This window comes from Oryctolagus cuniculus, chromosome 7 (assembly GCF_964237555.1).
Source record: "Oryctolagus cuniculus chromosome 7, mOryCun1.1, whole genome shotgun sequence".
In the NCBI taxonomy this organism is placed as follows: Eukaryota; Metazoa; Chordata; class Mammalia; order Lagomorpha; family Leporidae; genus Oryctolagus; species Oryctolagus cuniculus.
In genome coordinates this window covers 55500515-55517820 of record NC_091438.1, presented here as the reverse complement: position 1 = coordinate 55517820, position 17306 = coordinate 55500515, and the positions used below count along the sequence as shown (strand labels likewise).

At 40.2% G+C, this 17306-nt stretch overlaps 2 protein-coding genes across 7 annotated transcripts in view; both read left to right on the top strand.

The window, feature by feature from the left end:
- Positions 1–8746, top strand: part of LOC100351515 (bile acid receptor) — a 72819-nt gene extending 64073 nt beyond the window's left edge. The window contains exons 5-11 of the mRNA XM_070077837.1: positions 2721–2860; positions 2953–3057; positions 3186–3285; positions 4503–4616; positions 5021–5152; positions 5308–5421; positions 7408–8746. Coding sequence (XP_069933938.1) covers positions 2721–2860; positions 2953–3057; positions 3186–3285; positions 4503–4616; positions 5021–5152; positions 5308–5421; positions 7408–7655 — 953 coding nt within the window. The 3' untranslated portion in view covers positions 7656–8746. The remainder of the gene's footprint in view (positions 1–2720; positions 2861–2952; positions 3058–3185; positions 3286–4502; positions 4617–5020; positions 5153–5307; positions 5422–7407) is intronic.
- Positions 8747–9348: 602 nt separating this feature from the next.
- SYCP1 (synaptonemal complex protein 1) overlaps positions 9349–17306 on the top strand; it is a 113535-nt gene continuing 105577 nt past the window's right edge. The window contains exons 1-7 of one of the 6 annotated variants that reach the window (XM_051856136.2): positions 9349–9488; positions 11916–12068; positions 12938–13022; positions 13189–13232; positions 13401–13457; positions 15175–15339; positions 16812–16879. In XM_051856136.2, coding sequence (XP_051712096.1) covers positions 11961–12068; positions 12938–13022; positions 13189–13232; positions 13401–13457; positions 15175–15339; positions 16812–16879 — 527 coding nt within the window. In that variant the 5' untranslated portion in view covers positions 9349–9488; positions 11916–11960. The other 5 variants (XM_051856138.2, XM_008264617.4, XM_008264616.4 and 2 more) reach the window with 5 other exon arrangements.

The following is a 17306-nucleotide window of genomic DNA, read 5'->3' as shown; positions in this document are numbered from 1 at the left end:
AATATATTGGCTAGTTGAAGGATGTAATCCTGTAACTTACCATTAAGACTCTTCCTACAGGGCCAGTGCTGTGGCACAGCAGGTTAAGCCACTGCTTGAGATGCCAGCATTTCATATCAGAATGCCAATTTCAGTCCCAAATTCATTGCTGCCATTCAAGCTTCCTGCTAATACACCCAGGAAAGCATCAGATAATGGCCTAAGTACCTGGGCCCCTACTGCCATGTGGGAGGCTGGGATGGAATTCCTGGCTCCTGGCTCCTGGCTCCTGGCTTTGGCCTGGCCCTGCCCTGGTTGTTGTAGCCAATAGGAGAATAAACCAGCAGATGGAAGACCTTCTCCCTCTGTCTCTGTTTCTCTCTCTCTCTCTCTTTCTGCCTTTCAAATACATGAATGAATCTTCAGAAAAAGAATCTTCCTGCACATTGACATTCATCCATTAATCATAATTTTTTAAATATGGTTGCTAACCCTAGATTTGCAAAATGACATGTTAAATTCCATGTGTATTTTGTCTAAAGTATTTTCTTGATCTGTCATTTGAAGAATCCTATTCCAAAAAGAACTGAAATTAAGCTGAAATAATTGTGTGATTAAATTATACTGAATTTCACTGATTATTGCTTCTCCTTTCAAGTTCTCATGAGAAAAATTTTCAGGTGTGTAACTTGTATAACATTTATGTTTCTGCCTTTTTTTTTTTTTTTTTTTGACAGGCAGAGTGGACAGTGAGAGAGAGAGACAGAGAGAAAGGTCTTCCTTTTGCGGTTGGTTCACCCTCCAATGGCCGCCGCGGCCGGCGCATCGCGCTGACCCGAAGGCAGGAGCCAGGTGCTTCTCCTGGTCTCCCATGGGGTGCAGGGCCCAAGCACTTGGGCCATCCTCCACTGCACTCCCTGGCCACAGCAGAGAGCTGGCCTGGAAGAGGGGCAACCGGGACAAAATCCGGCACCCCAACCGGGACTAGAACCCGGTGTGCCGGTGCCACAAGGCGGAGGATTAGCCTAATTAGCCATGGTGCCAGCCCTCTGCCTTTTTTTTTGAGAATCATTATGAAGTCTCTTAACTTTAATGACATTCTGGCTATTACCTAACATTTGTACAGTATCTCAGACAGCAGCTCAGTTCCATAGCAACTCATTTTTTCAGGTGAAGAGATAAAACTCATTAGAAACATTTTTTCTTAAATCAGTTCTTCACTCTTTAGATGACTATTTTATTTTTTTCTCTCTGAAAAGGAAGATTCAAGTCATCATAAAACACTATATATATATATATATATATATATATATAGAGAGAGAGAGAGAGAGAGAGAGAGAGAGATGCCCCAAACTGTGAATCTTATTATTTTTTGCTCTGAGTGAAACTAAAGCATGCCCTTTTCTCACATGCCATGGACTCCTGATGACATGGCTCCTTTATTTAAAGGAGTCTACAGATATAATTTCTATACCCAATCAAATTATTCTTGTCAATTAGAAATAATAGAAATTCTTTACCATAATTTCCTCTTCTGTGTGAGATTTTATCAATTTATTTTCACCTCCCATCACTTGTGTATCCTCTCCTCTCTGCCATTCTCTATCTTTTTTTTTTTTTTTAAGATTATTTATTTATTTGACAGATAGAGTTACAGACAGTGAGAGGGAGAGACAGAGAGAAAGGTCTTCCTTCTGCTGGTTCACCCCCAAAATGGCCACCACGGCCGGAGCTACGCCGATCCGAAGCCAGGAGCCAGGTGCTTCTTCCTGGTCTCCCATGCGGGTGCAGGGCCCAAGCACTTGGGCCATCCTCCACTGTACTCCCAGGCCACAGCAGAGAGTGGGACTGGAAGAGGAGCAGCCGGGACTAGAACCTGGTGCCCATATAGGATTCTGGCGCCGCAGGCAGAGGATTAGCCAAGTGAGCCACAGCGCCAGCCCCATTCTCTATCCTTTTAAGATACGTTTCTTACTCAGTGAAACTTAAAACCTCTTTCCAACATACCTCATTCCCTGACAAAATAATGAAACCATTTAGCATGGGTATTGGATTTTTGTTTTGAATCAGCTCCTGATATAATACTTTTTGTATGATAGGTATGCTTTAAATACTCATGAAAAAAGACAAACATGACAAAAGGCAAATATTAATCCTTGGTTGATTTTAGTAGTAGTTTATGGTAACTGCTCTTATTCAGGTAGAGTTGTCAGTTGATGATATAAAGTTCTACGAATATAAAGGCAACAAACCATCAATAAAAACTGTCTACTTTATAAAATAAACATCATGACTAGTTTTGTTTATAAAGAAAAAATTGACTTAGCTTGTTTTAAAAATCATAAGCTGTTCCCTTAAACTTATAAAAATCAAGGATAAAAGCTGTTGATGTTCATTTAGCTTCTCTACCGACTGACATTCTATCTTGCATCCAAGATATAATTAATATGGAAATTTCTCTAAAGTCTAAATTTGTAATTTGGAGAAGCAAAATTAATTTTCAATTTATGTTTGGGATGACTGTCTTCTTTAAAGTAGACAAGTTAATAAGGGAAACAAAAGGAGAAAATAATGTAGTAAATTTAGCTGTTGTGTACATACTTGACCCAAAGGAAAGTTCTTCATAAAAAGACAAGTCTATGATCATGTGTATATATTATTTAAGATAATTTTCATCAAATCCAAACTGTTATTTGCCAAAATAATTGCTCAAAACAATTTATGTGAATTTTATATCACAGGTTTGCTCACGGAAATCCAATGTAAATCAAAGAGACTTCGAAAGAACTTTAAGCAGAATAGTTTTTACTCTAGCATCAAAGTAGAAGAGGAAGGAGAGGACAATAAACTTGTATCATCCACCACAAGATCTGGAAAAGTGGCAAGTCTTTTCATCAAATTTCTTGTTCGTTTAATAATGTTGCTTCTTTAATAAGTAGATGATACAGTTTTTCTTCTCATGTGTTCTTACAGATTCAGGAGAGCGTGGAACTAACTCAAGAGGAACATCAATTTATTAATACCATTGTGATAGCTCATCAAAAATACATGATTCCTTTAGAGGAAACCAAGAGATGTGTATGTGTTCATTACTGGCAAAAAATATTGTATACTTAAGAAATAAGAGCACAAATATAAGTTTAAATTTTCAATAGTTACTTGCAAGAAAATAAAATTTGCTAATCTTATTTCTTTTTGTGGGTTAGCTGCAGCAATATGCAAATCCTGAACTGAGCTTTTGGTGGCTCTCAGAGACAGCAACGCTACACATACACGGTTTAATAGATTTTACCAAGGCTCTCCCAGGTAATTACCTTTGGAGGAAAATTAAGATAATTTATTGTTTAAATATTTTTGAAAAGTTCCCTGTTTTAAAAGAATCGGACATTTTAGGAAGACAGAAATCCCTTATTTCTATCAAAGCTGATGTTAACAGCAAACTGATGTTTATTTTGTCTGTATTAATTAATCAGCTTGATGAAATCTAAATATTTAAAAATATTACTCAAGTGACTTTAGTGACTTAGAGTTAAAACAAACAATATGGTTGGTTTTATAGGTTTTTAAATTTTTAAAAGGTTTATTTATTTATTTGAAAGGCAGAGTTACAGAGAGGCAGAGAGAGGGAGAGACAGAGAGGGGTCTCTATCTGCTGGTTTAATAATTCATTTTTATTAATATAAATAAAACAGATTTTATGTAGTTCATAGATACAATTCTAAGAATATAATGCTATTCCCCTCCCTCCCTCCCTTCCTTTCTTTTTCATTTTTATGATAACATAGTGCTAATTTACTTTATAGCCACAGGCTTAAGGCTCCACTAAATAAAGAGTTCAGCAAGTAAAAAGTAGAAAGACCACTAGTAAGCAGGAATTTCATTTCATTTCATTTTTTGAAATGGCCTGTGATTTATATTTATATTTTATTTTTTTTAAAGATTTGTTTGAAAGGCAGAGGTACAGAGAGGCAGAGGCAGAGAGAGAGGTCCTAAATCTGCTGGTTCACTCCCCAGTTGGCCGCAATGGCTGGAGCTGCACTGATCGGAAGCCAGGAGCTAGGAGCTTCTTCTGGGTCTCCCACATGGGTGCAGGGGCCCAAGGACTTGGGCCATCTTCCACTGCTTTCCCAGGCCATAGCAGAGAGCTGGATCAGAAGTGGAGTAGCCAAGACTCAACCAGGGCCCATATGGGATGCCAACACCACAGGCAGAGGCTTTACCCACTATGCCACAGTGCTGGCCCCAGTGTGTTTCATATTTAGATTAAAACATGAAGCAAAGTAAATTCCTCAAGACTAAATGAACTATATTTAACTTGTTCTTGTCATAGGCAAAAATTATCCAGTTCTGACAAAAGTGTCCCCCAAATTACCGTGTGGAATCAAGAATTTTATTCAGATTTGAAGTCACATAACATGATTACTCTTAGGGAGCATTTTGGATTCCCTAGTAAATAATTTAAAATGTTAAATCCTATATCTGAAAACCACCTTTTCATGATCCATATCTTCATCACCTTATAGGTTTTGAAAACCTAACCAGTGAGGATCAGACTGCATTACAGAAGGGCTCAAAAACCGAAGTGATGTTCCTTCATGCAGCCCAGCTCTACAATCAGAAAGAATCAGCCTCTGAAAGTAAAAAAAGGCCTTCTTTTAAACCTCATTGTTAACGTTACCATCAACATTAGCAACAAATCATGTAACATTGAGCTATGTTTCTTATATTTTTATTTTACCTGTTAGTATGGAAATAAATACTTCACAAGAGCTGTTTGTAAATTTACTTTTCCAATGTAATAGGTTAGCTTTTGTTTTCCTTTTAAAGAAAAGTCATTCTTTATTACATAGCATCCTGGAAGAGATATTTTCTGTAAAATATGACTGTTTAGGTGGCTTCATGTTTTAGTAATAAAAATGATAAAGCTACCATGTGTTAAGAATGTTTTCCATCTAAGAGTTATGTTGGATTCTAAAGGAGAATTTACTATCTTTTTGAAGATTAGAGGAACTAAGACTTCATATTTTTCCTTTTTGACCAGGTCCTATGAGGATAGCAAGTCATTCAGCGCATATACTGAACCTGAACCTTCACACTCAGAGTGACACTAGAAGTGTTAGTTATTCTACAGAACAATTTCGCAATGAGGATTGTCCTTCTTCTGGTTTAACTGGTAATGCTATATCCATTATAAACTATTATGTTGGATGGAAAAATTTAATCACATAGGCTTTTTCTTATACTGTTCTAAGAAAAAAATGCTACGTGCAATATGTTTGATTCTATGCATATTCTGATGAAAATACATTCTCACACTAATCTTTCTAGGTATTACTGAAGAATTTATCACCTCAGTGTTTTACTTCTACAGAAGAATGAGTGAACTTAATATAACTAATACAGAATATGCTCTGCTTGCAGCAACAACTGTGCTTTTTTCAGGTAAAAACCATTCAGCAGTAAAAGTCTGGATTAAATTTGGCAAAAAAAAAAAAAAAGGTTTGTAGTTAAGTTATTCATTACAACCAAATGTATTACAACCAAATGTATTAATTTGTTTCATGAAAATTTCCATCTCTACAGTATCACTTCTTTACACTTATGAAGATTCTGTAATTTCCTACAACTTAAAAAATGCCTTGAGGTGGACATTTGGCCTAATGGTTCAGTTGTTTGCATCCCATGTAGGAGTCCTTGAGTTCAAGTCCTGGCTGCTGCTACTGATTCCAGCTTCCTGCCAATGCAGACCCTAAGAGGCAGCAGATGTTAAGTAGCTGAGTCCCTGCAACTCGTATGAAAGACCTGAATTGAATTCGTAGCTCTGGCTCCAGCCCAGCTCTGGTCATTAGGAGGTGTTTAGGGAGTTAACCACTGGATGGGAGCTGTGTCTATTGGTCTCTCTGTCTCTTGAATAAATAAAATTTATTTTGAAAAAACAGTGCCTTCCTGACGTCATGGATCTTTTCGGGTTTCTTTAAGGGGTTGTCCATGTTCCTGTTTCCATTTCTTCCATTTGCTTCTGAATTCTCTATAGTCAATAATGCCATTTTGCCCCCTATTCACCCCTCTACCAGAACTTGTCAATATCTTTGAACTGTTGGCATCACTGATTCCAGTGATCAGTTATTAGTTTTCATCTCACTTGATGCATCAGTTATACTTGGCAGAAGAGAGAGAGAGAGAGAATGTCTTCCATCCTCTGGTTCACTCCCCAAATGGTCACAATGGCCAGAGCTGGGTCTATCCAAAGCCAGGAGCCAGGAGCTTCATTTGGGTCTCCCATGTGGGTTCAGGGGCCCAAGGACTTGGGCCCTCTTTCACTGCTTTCCTAGGCCATAGAAGAGAGCTGGATCAGAAGTAGGGCAAGTGGGACTTGAACTGGTGCTCTTATGAGATGCTGGTGCCTGTGGCGGAGGCTTAGCTAATTATGCCACAGCCATGGCCCCTATTTTTACTTTTTAAAATGTGTGTATTTTTTCCTCCCCCACTCTTCCCAGACCCCAGATAGAAGCTCAATGAGGGAAGGAAATTTTGTCTGCTATGTTTACTCCTGTATCTCCATCATGATGATGTTATAAATGAATGCTGCCTGTTAAAAAACTCTTGGTTGGCTCTCATATTTTACAGCTAGATTTTGTTAACGTTCAGGAAATTAATCTTTTTAAATTTCATGTATGCCATGGTTTCTCGTATACAAGGTACTTTAAAAAGTTCATGGAGGGACCAGCGCTGTGGCATAGTAGGTGGGGCCGTCGCCTGCAGTGCCGGTGTCAGATGTGGGCGCCAGTTCAAGTTCTAGCTGCTCCCCTTCCAATCCATCTCTCTGCTGTGGCCTGGGAAAGCAGTGGAAGATGGCTCAGATTCCTGGACCCCTGCACCCACATGGGAGACCCAGAGGAGGCTGCTAGCTCCTGGCTTCGGATTGGCCCAGTTCCAGCTGTTGCGGCCATTTGGGGAGTGAGCCAGTGGATGGAAGACCTCTCTCTCTAACTCTCTCTGTCTCTGCCTCTCTGTAACTCCACTTTTCAAATAAATAAATTAGTTAATTAAAAAAAAGAGTTCATGGAAAATGGAATTAAAAGGTAAATGTGTTTTGGGTGCAAAAAAATGAAAGGCATGAATAGCTTTTTCATAATATGCATTTCTGTGACCTTTCAGGACCCCTTATATTCTCAAATTGACCTTTCCTTCTTATGTGACTTAATTCTCTAATAATTACTTAATTCTTTAATAATATGACTTATAAAGCTTTATGAAAATTAAATAACTCACATAGAGGAAAATTAATTGGCATAATATCTAGCATATAATAATGATTTGGTAAATATTTGTGATTTTGTTATTAAAAACTGCATTATTTTAAATGAATTCATTTTCTTTTACCACTTCCCAATATACATTAAGATAAATATCATGTTTTTTTTTCAGATCGTCCATGCCTTAAAAATAAACAGCTTGTGGAAAATTTACAAGAACCAGTTTTACAAATTTTGTATAAATATTCAAAAATTTATCATCCAGAGGACCTACAGCATTTTGCTCGTCTCATAGGGAAACTTACTGAACTAAGAACTCTGAATCACAACCACTCAGAGATACTTAGCAGTTGGAAAACAAAGGAGCCCAAATTGATGACTTCACTGTCTGAGAAATGGAATTTGTATTCACATTGTTGAAATTTTAGGATGTTGTGGTTTGCCTTAAAGTTTGTAATCTAAATTGTTTACTCTGTCATCATAGATTCATTTTTTGAAAAACATGAATAGGATTGCTGTTATCAATGTATCACCACAAAACGGACATCATTAGTGCTAATTAAATGGACTGCCACTAGAGGTCCATCTAAGACTCTTTTCAAGATTGGATCCAGAAGAAGCAATGGTCATCGTGCATGGTTCTTCAAGAGGAAAGAAACTCCATTTTTTTAATGTAGAGAATTGAATGAAAATATATAGATGTCTTATAGACAAGAAAAAGGCTAGCTAGTGGCAACAGTTGTAATTGGAATAGAAGCAGTTTGGGACCCTCATTAAGGTCAAATTGATGAAATAATAAGGAACTAACACTTTAAACTTATTCCTGTTACAGTATTTTATGAAGTATTAAAGGAGAGCAAACTTTGTACAACTCTTATCTTTTCTTTTTTCTTTTTATTTTTTTTTGACAGGCAGAGTGGACAGTGAGAGAGAGAGAGACAGAAAGGTCTTCCTTTTGCCGTTGGTTCACCCTCCAATGGCCGCCGCGGCCAGCACGCTGCGGCCGGCACACCGCGCTGATCCGAAGGCAGGAGCCAGGTACTTATCCTGGTCTCCCGTGGGGTGCAGGGCCCAAGCACTTGGGCCATCCTGCACTGCACTCCCTGGCCACAGCAGAGAGCTGGCCTGGAAGAGGGGCAACCGGGATAGAATCCAGCTCCCCGACTGGGACTAGAACCCGGTGTGCCGGCGCCACAAGGCGGAGGATTAGCCTATTGACCTGTGGCGCCGGCCTCTTATCTTTTCTTAATGTCTTTTAGAACAGAGAGCTTTTAGAAGTCCAGATGAGAAAATGTGTGATGAGGATTAGAAGATATTGAAGACATTAAGATAACAGACCATTAAAATTTGTTAACATATATTAGAAAAATTGGCATATATTTTGATGTTTTTCCAATTTTTAAAAAATGAAGATGGTGTTTTTAAAACCTGAACTCTTTCCACAAACATTTAGCCCTTTGTTGGTATAGAACGGTAATGTATAAAATAAATTTCTTGAAGTACATGAAAGTGAGAAATTCTATTGTGGCACTATTTTTAAGGACTGGAATAAACAAATAAAAGCTGTGAATTTTAGTTTCTATAATACTAGGAGTAGAATTTGGTTTTCAATAAATAAAAAAACCATAATTGAATTTTTCACTATTATAAAATTAAAAATAAGCGAATATTGGATTTATACCTCCAACATTTTTTTACACCCCTAACTTTGAGAAAATTAATTAATTGTATCAATCATTGTCCCTAGAAAGTAGCTTGTGTATATTCTTGGTATCATATCTTGGAGGGAATGTCTTCTCTTTTTTAGGAAAATGTTTTCAAGTGTTTACTTATTTACTTCAAAGGCAGAGTTACAGTGAGAGAGAGTGGGAGACCGACACCGACAGAGAGTATGCCTTCCACCCTTTTCCACCCATTGTAAGGGCCGCAGCGTCGCGAGGGACCTGGCTGAAGCCAGCCTCATCCGGGTCTCCCACGAGCCCTCCCGCCATCTTCCTCTGCAGCCGGCCTGGAAGGCTGCGCAGCCCGCCGGCCACAACGCTGACCCCTTAAGGGGTCTTAACTCAATTTCCTTAATGACATGGGGGGGGGGGTTTAAACTCATCTTCTGTTCCATATCAAAAATATTTTAACTTTAGCGGACACTATTCTGTCTGACAAGTTTATACAAAATAGTTTTGATATCTAGAGCAAGAAAGCAAAGTTAATACTATTATTCCAAACGGAACTCATTATCGTGCTGCTCTTACCCAGGTACTTAGCACCAAAGTAATGATACATTTCGCGTTATCCAAACCTGAAACCAGACTATCATCTGAGACCCCTTCCTGTCTTTTCACTTCGATTAGCAAGCCATCAAGTTCTAATTTCACTTCCTAGATGTTTTCACACTTGGCGCTTGCTTTTCCTCCGCACGTCTTGCGGAGACCGTGACAACCGTTTAAAGTCCAGTCTCATCAGCTTAAGCCGTTCTTCTTGCCACCCTCTCTACTCAAGTCTCTAAGATGCTCATCCGTAATATCTGAAACCCAGCGGCCCTCGCGAGCCCTTCTTAGCTGCCCCTGAAACGCCCAGTCCCGTCTCTTGCCATTCTCCACTTGGTCCTCACACACCTACGCCACACTTGGTGGGTTCACTTTATTAATCTCTCGACTCCAGTGTCGTTGCCGGCATGTGTCCTCATTTACTGCCGGGCCCACTCTCACCCTTACTCGCCCTTACTGACTGAAGCGGGAAGCCGCGGGAAGCGCCACTTTCCCTACGGCTCACCGCACTTTGTACGCATCGTCTTTAAACAATCACACAGCACACTGGCGCTTACTGGCACATCTGTTTTCTTTCTAAGATTGGGGAACCGTAGAGGGCAGAAATGGGTTTTTTGACTCCTAGCTACAATCTGTCATGGTCTTTGACACTTTTCCCGGCATTCTTTGACAATAGCCTAAGTTTAAAGAACGCCAGAAATAGATTTTTGACTTCTAGCTACAATCTAACATGGACACTTTCCCCGGCATTCTGTGACAATAGCTTCAGTTTAAGGAAAGCCACCCGTAAGCAGAAACAGAATCCAGAGGAGGATTATTTCCAGCGAGAAAGGAAATCTCGCGAGATGTAGGTCTCGTGAGCGTGGCCAGCTGGGGCTGATGACCGTTATTTAGCCGTTAAACCGCAAACGGTCGGTTCCACTCGTGGCGCCACGCTGGTAGAGATGTTTCCCGCCCTTTCTGGGGTTCGGAGGCAGAAGTTCGGGGTTCTTTTTGACGCCATCGTAGACAGCAGTTCGCTGGGACACTAAGTCCCTGGTTTGCCATTAGTTCTTCAAAGGTAAAAGGGGCCGAGTTGTTTCTGAAGAGGGAAACCAGAGTCGGGGTGCGACTGGAAAACCAGAGTCGGGGTGCGACCGGGAACCCAGAGTCGGGGTACGACTGGAAAACCAGAGTGGGGGCGCAACCGTGAACCCAGAGTCGGGGTGCGACCGGGAACCCAAAGTCGGGGTGAAGCCGGGAACCCAGAGTCAGGGTGTGACCGGGAACCCAGAGTGGGGGCGCAACCGTGAACCCGGAGTCGGGGTGCGACCGGAACCCAGAGTCGGGGTGCGACCGTGAACCCGGAGTCGGGGTGCGACCGGGAACCCAGAGTCGGGGTACGACTGGAAAATCAGAGTGGGGGCGCAACCGTGAACCCAGAGTCGGGGTGCGACCGGGAACCCAAAGTCGGGGTGAAGCCGGGAACCCAGAGTCAGGGTGTGACCGGGAACCCAGAGTGGGGGCGCAACCGTGAACCCGGAGTCGGGGTGCGACCGTGAACCCGGAGTCGGGGTGCGACCGGGAACCCAGAGTCGGGGTACGACTGGAAAACCAGAGTGGGGGCGCAACCGTGAACCCAGAGTCGGGGTGCGACTGGAAAACCAGAGTGGGGGCGCAACCGTGAACCCAGAGTCGGGGTGTGACCGGGAACCCAGAGTGGGGGCGCAACCGTGAACCCGGAGTCGGGGTGCGACCGGGAACCCAGAGTCGGGGTACGACTGGAAAACCAGAGTGGGGGCGCAACCGTGAACCCAGAGTCGGGGTGCGACCGGAACCCAGAGTCGGGGTGCGACCGGGAACCCAGAGTCGGGGCGAGGCCGTGAACCCAGAGTCGGGGTGCGACCAGGAACCCAGAGTGGGGGCGCAACAGTGAACCCGGAGTCGGGGTGCGACTGTGAACCCGGAGTCGGGGTGCGACCGTGAACCCGGAGTGAGGGCGCAACCATGAACCCAGAGTTGGGGTGAGACCGTGAACCCAGAGTCGGGGTGCGACCGGGAGCCCAGAGTCAGGGCGAGGCAGTGAACCCAGAGTTGGGGTGAGGCCGGGAGCCCAGAGTCGAGGTGCGACCGGGTACCGCACCCCCGCTCCCCGAGGCAGCCAGCCACCATCTCCCGGGGAGTCGGCCAAGAACCCCAGTTTCTCCTGGCGGGTGAGGCCATTGCACCGGGTGAGAGGTGGGCTTGTCGCGGCGACGCCTTGTGGACGCCGGGACTGCGGGTGCTGGTTGGGGGTTGGCGGGGAGAATTGGCGGCTGTTCTACTTTGCACTGCCTGCGCGATACGCGACGCCCTGGGTGAAGCCAGGATTTCGTTAGCCACTCAGTATACAGATTTCACCGTTTTATAAATAATAACCTGTTTGTTGATGGAACAGTGTGAAACGGCCCCCTCGCCTCCTCCTGGGTCGAGAAGAAAGAAAATGGAGAAGCAGAAACCCTTTAAATTGTTTGTACCACCAAGGCTAAGCAGCAGCCAAGTGTCTGCAGTGAAACCCCAGACCTTGGGCGGAGACTCTAACTTCTTCAAGGTAAATTTACTTGTGAATCTTGGTCTGACTGTTCTTACCCTTAGATGAATGAAGCGGAAGTGTACTTGTTTTTTTTTTTACTATTCCTTTTTGTACACACGTGGTAGGAGCTGCATATATTAACCCTCCTCTTAAGTGATCTGATGCAATTTGTAAGACATACAATTAAATAGTAAAATGTAAATTGGGAGAAAAAAAACTAGGAAATCTCCTAAAGAAAAATTAAGAATATTGGCCATATGTCTACATAGGCCTAATAATGGGTGCATTGACTCTGCTTTAGCTTTGGATTTGAGCTTCCTGGTGGACGGGACAATGAAAATAATTTATAGTAGAGTTCTCATTGAAAACGGAGGAATTACACCAGACTTCTCAGATGAAAGAATACTTTTCCCTCCCGAGTGAATTTAAATATTTCTTATGTGGTACTTGATATTGGAGGTGCATTGATACAATGAATGTTTAATTTTGAATACTGTAAAATATTTCTTAGGGCTCTAACAGTATATTGTTAAAATGCTATTCATTGAAGACAATTCTCAATTCTATTGCAGGAGTGATCATAATGGAATTGAAGACTGATAATATTCTATTTACTCATTAAAATTACTAATACACTTGAACACCTATAAAGCATATATTGAGTAATTTATAGTTTAATTTCATCTAATGAGTAATAGCACCTAATTATGAATATTTTTACTTTGTTTATATAGCAGAAGTATTTGATATTTTAAATAATATATGTATTTTAAAGAATCTACAATTATAGTCACTTCTTTAGGCAGGTGTATGTTTATGTATGTGTTACAAAGTTGGGTATCAGAATTCTGTGGAAAAGTACATTTAAGAGCTTCTTGTTGTTTTAGAGTTTCAACAAATGTATTGAAGATGATTTTGGTTTTCCATTTGCGATGACTAATCTCTCCAAAAGTGGGGAAAACATTGATCCAGGTAGGACCCTGAAAAAGTAATATATCAGCTTGCATAGAAGTGTTTAGTTATATATACATTATTTTTGAAAGTGCAGCATTGATATCTTTACCATTAAAGCTAGATATGACACTTAATATAAAAAAAAAGTGGGAATATTTATTATCAGTTGTCTTTTATCTTGCAGATCCTGCCTTACAAAAAGTTAACATTTTGCCCATGCTTGAGCAGGTCAGTTAAGCAAAGTATGTATAGATATAGTCTGTTTAGGTATTGAATTGCTTATTTGAAAAAGCAAAAACTCTTTAGTTGTTAGATTGCTAACCTTTCTGTGATTAACTGCTGTTATTTGGAAGCTCTTATCAGAAATATTTTCTAATAGGAAACATTTTTTTTTAGGTTGATAATTCTAATAGTTGTCACTATCAGGAAGGACTAAAAGACTCCGATTTTGAGGTCAGATTTCCCATTTACTTTAAATTTCCTGCAAGTGGAGTATAATTTATTAGTTGTGTATATATTTTAAAGCTTCAGAAGGGTTAATATTTGGTTAATGTTTTAAAATATAGTCTTTAAAAACAGTTTTTTGTTTTTCTTTCAAAGTTGCTGAAACACTAGGGTTCTGTAATTTTCTGGGTTGTAAAAGTGTCTAGTTCTTTAGGGGCAATTTACTTTTAAATCATAGAAGTCAAGAACAAAGTGGGGACCGGTGCCGTGGCTCACTAGGCTAATCCTCTGCCTGCGGCACTGGCACACCGGGTTCTAGTCCTGGTCGGGGCGCCGGATTCTGTCCTGGTTGCCCCTCTTCCAGGCCAGCTCTCTGCTGTGGCCAGGGAGTGCAGTGGAGGAATGGCCCAGGTCCTTGGGCCCTGCACCCGCATGGGAGACCAGGAGAAGCACCTGGCTCCTGGCTTCTGATCGGCTCAGTGCGCCAGCCGCAGCATGCCGCCAGAGCAACCATTGTGGGGGAGAACCAACTGAAAAGGAAGACCTTTCTCTCTGTCTCTCTCACTGTCCACCCTGCCTGTCTAAATAAATAAATAAATAAATTAATTAATTAAAAAATAAATTAAAAAGGGGGGAAGATGGATACAATATGTGAAAAAAACAGACTCAAGTCAGTATTTCACAAAATAATCTTTTATTTTTTCCTTTTTTTTTTTTTTTGACAGGCAGAGTCAGTGAGAGAGAGAGAGAGAGACAGAGAGAAAGGTCTTCCTTCTGTTGGTTCACTCCCCATATGGCTGCTATGGCCGGCGCACTGCGCCATCCAAAGCCAGGTGCCAGGTGCTTCCTCCTGGTCTCCCATGCGGGTGCAGGGCCCAAGCACTTGGGCCATCCTCCACTGCCTTCCCGGACCACAGCAGAGAGCTGGACTGGAAGAGGAGCAACCGAGACAGAACCAGTGCCCCAAGTGGGACTAGAACCCGGGGTGCTGGCGCCGCGGGTGGAGGATTAGCCAAGTGAGCCGCGGTGCCCGCCAAAATAATCTTTTAATTTGTAGATGAAATCGATTATTTAGCTGGCTTATTGTATAAGGAATTTGTAAGGCATCTATACTTTTGATTTTAGTTATACAAATCATTCTTATGATATAGATGTCTTTAAAATGAAGAGAACTGATAAAATGTTATGTGTTTGTTGCTGATACAGTATAATTTAAAAGTATATAACTTATTAATAAATCTTGATAACAAAGAACTATCAGCAATCGTATATGTGTTGCCGAAGTGAGCACAGAACTGTCAGCAATCAGAAACCAGTGTGGAAAAAACCAAAAAACTCTGCATTTACAGTATAATGTGGATAAAAAGGCAGGAAATCCAAATAAAACCTCAACCTTAATGAAAATTAAATCTGTATTTGCTATTATTTTTCTTGTTATATTGTTAAATTTCATGTATTTTAGTTTGCATAATCAAAATGTTTCAAGATTATTATTAGGATTTATAGTTTTCTTGTAGAGTGATTTATTATAGCTTTCAACCATCTAAATTCTCTTATTGTCTAAAATATTTCCTTAGTAATTTGGAAGAGTTGATGAATCTTTCAGTGTGCTACTATGTAAGTGGAAGAGATTCGAGTTCAACTGTTAGTGCGTAGGTATTTTCAAGAGTTAACTGTAGTGACTATATTAAAAATTTTAACAATGTTTTAAAACTTATTTTAATAGAATTCAGAGCCAATGAGTAGACTATATTCAAAACTGTATAAGGAGGCTGAAAAGATAAAAAAATGGAAGGTGAATGTAGAATCTGATGTGAAGCAAAAAGAAAATAAGTTGCAAGAAAACAGAAAAGTAATTGAAGCACAGCGAAAAGCCATTCAGGAACTACAGGTATAATTTTATTTTGAAATATAATATAGTAAATCTTACCAGTGTTGTGGAAAATACAATAATATTTCAGGATAAATTGTGTTAATCTTGTTTCTGTGATGGGGATTTTAAGGATAGTGCTTTTTTTTTTAAACTTTAGGAATGAGCACAGAGGGCAAGTTATATAAAACTTTTTTTTGAGTGTTTGCATTTCTTAAGCCTTTCTAAACTATCCTAGCATTTTCAGAAACCCATCTATCTTTTTGCTTATCAGTTCTCATGTTAATGTGAAATACAAAGAGAACAGATTCAATGCAGTTCATGGATACAACTCTAGGAATATGATAATGCCCTCCTTCCCCAAGTTATACAAAACTTAACAAAAAGGGGGACAGTGTGTTTCAGCCAGTTAAACTGCTGCTTGGGCTTCCCATATTTCAGGAGTCCTGGATCCTCTGCTTCAGATCCAGCTCCCTGCTAATGCACCTAGAAGGCAGCAGATGATGGCCCAAGTACTTGGGTTTCTGCTACCCACATGGAGACTCAGATGGAGTTCCAGGCTCCTGGCTTGACTTGCCCAACCCTTGCTGTTGCAGGCATTTGGAAGAGTGAACCAACAGATGGAAGATCTCTCTTTGCCTCTTCATCTCTTGTGTCACTCTGCCTTTTAAATAAATCTTAAACAATGAGAAATAATTAGGGAAATGATAATTTAAATATTGATTTAATGATTTGAATTTATTATAAAGTTATTTTTATTATTACTGATTATGTATTATTCGATATAAATGTCATTACATTAAAATATAATACTTGTATTTGAAACTCTGGCTTTGGTTTTTGTAAAAAGTGAGAGAAAATGTTGAGGAAATACATTGTTGGGTTAGAACAAAGATAAAACATTATTTCAAAATATTTGGGGAGCCGGCGCCATGGCTCACTTGGTTAATCCTCCGCCTACGGCGCTGGCATCCCATATGGGTTCTGGGTCCTAGTCCTGGTTGCTCCTCTTCCAGTCCAGCTCTCTGCTGTGGCCCGGGAAGGCAGTGGAGGATGGCTCAAGTGCTTGGGCCCCTGCACTCGCATGGGAGACCAGGAGGAGGCACCTGGCTCCTGGCTTTGGATCGGTGCAGCGCCAGCTGTAGCAGCCATTTGGGGGGTGAACCAACAGAGGGAAGACCTTTTTCTGTCTGTAATTCTACCTGTCAAATTAAAAAACAAATTTTGGAGAAGATAATGTTGTGTTAAGATATTGGTGAATTCTTTTTAAGAGATGATTAAGCAAACTTCATTTTAGCTTGATGACTATAAGACTCATATTCTTATGGGAAATCCCTGTGCTGTGACCAAAAATGTTACTTTTTGTGTGGAAAGAAAAGAATTCTTACAAATTATTCATTATAGTGTGTTAGCAAAGAAATACTGCTTAATGATTACAGTGATCTTTATTTTACTAATCAAAGTGTCGCAAACTGTTTTGTTTTGTGAAATAGTTTGAAAATGAAAAAGTAAGCCTGAAATTAGAAGAAGAAATTCAAGAAAATAAAGATTTAATAAAAGAGTAAGTCATAAATTTAATTAATTTATTCTCTCCAAATTTATTTTTGGTTTCAAATTGTTAAAATAATTTTTAAAAATTCCTCAGCATTTTCTATGTGTTTTGTTAATTTGTAAGTAGAATTCTATCCCAGTCTGCATTTTTGTATTTGGCAAACTGTGGGTCATTAATAACTACTCACTTTTTAAAATGTCAGACATTTGGAAGAACTATTTTGATGTTAAAAAAAAAAAGATGCCTCATGATCCTGTTTCTGTAACTGCTTCTATATACTAGGAGTCTTCCAAAAGTTTATGGAAATGCACATTATAAAAAAACTATGCATCATTTTCAGGATTTTTCTTTGCACCATAAATCTTTTCATTTTTCCATGAACTTTTAGAAATACCTTTGTTTTATTTCCCTTTGTGTTTCACTGTTGTCTTAAGTA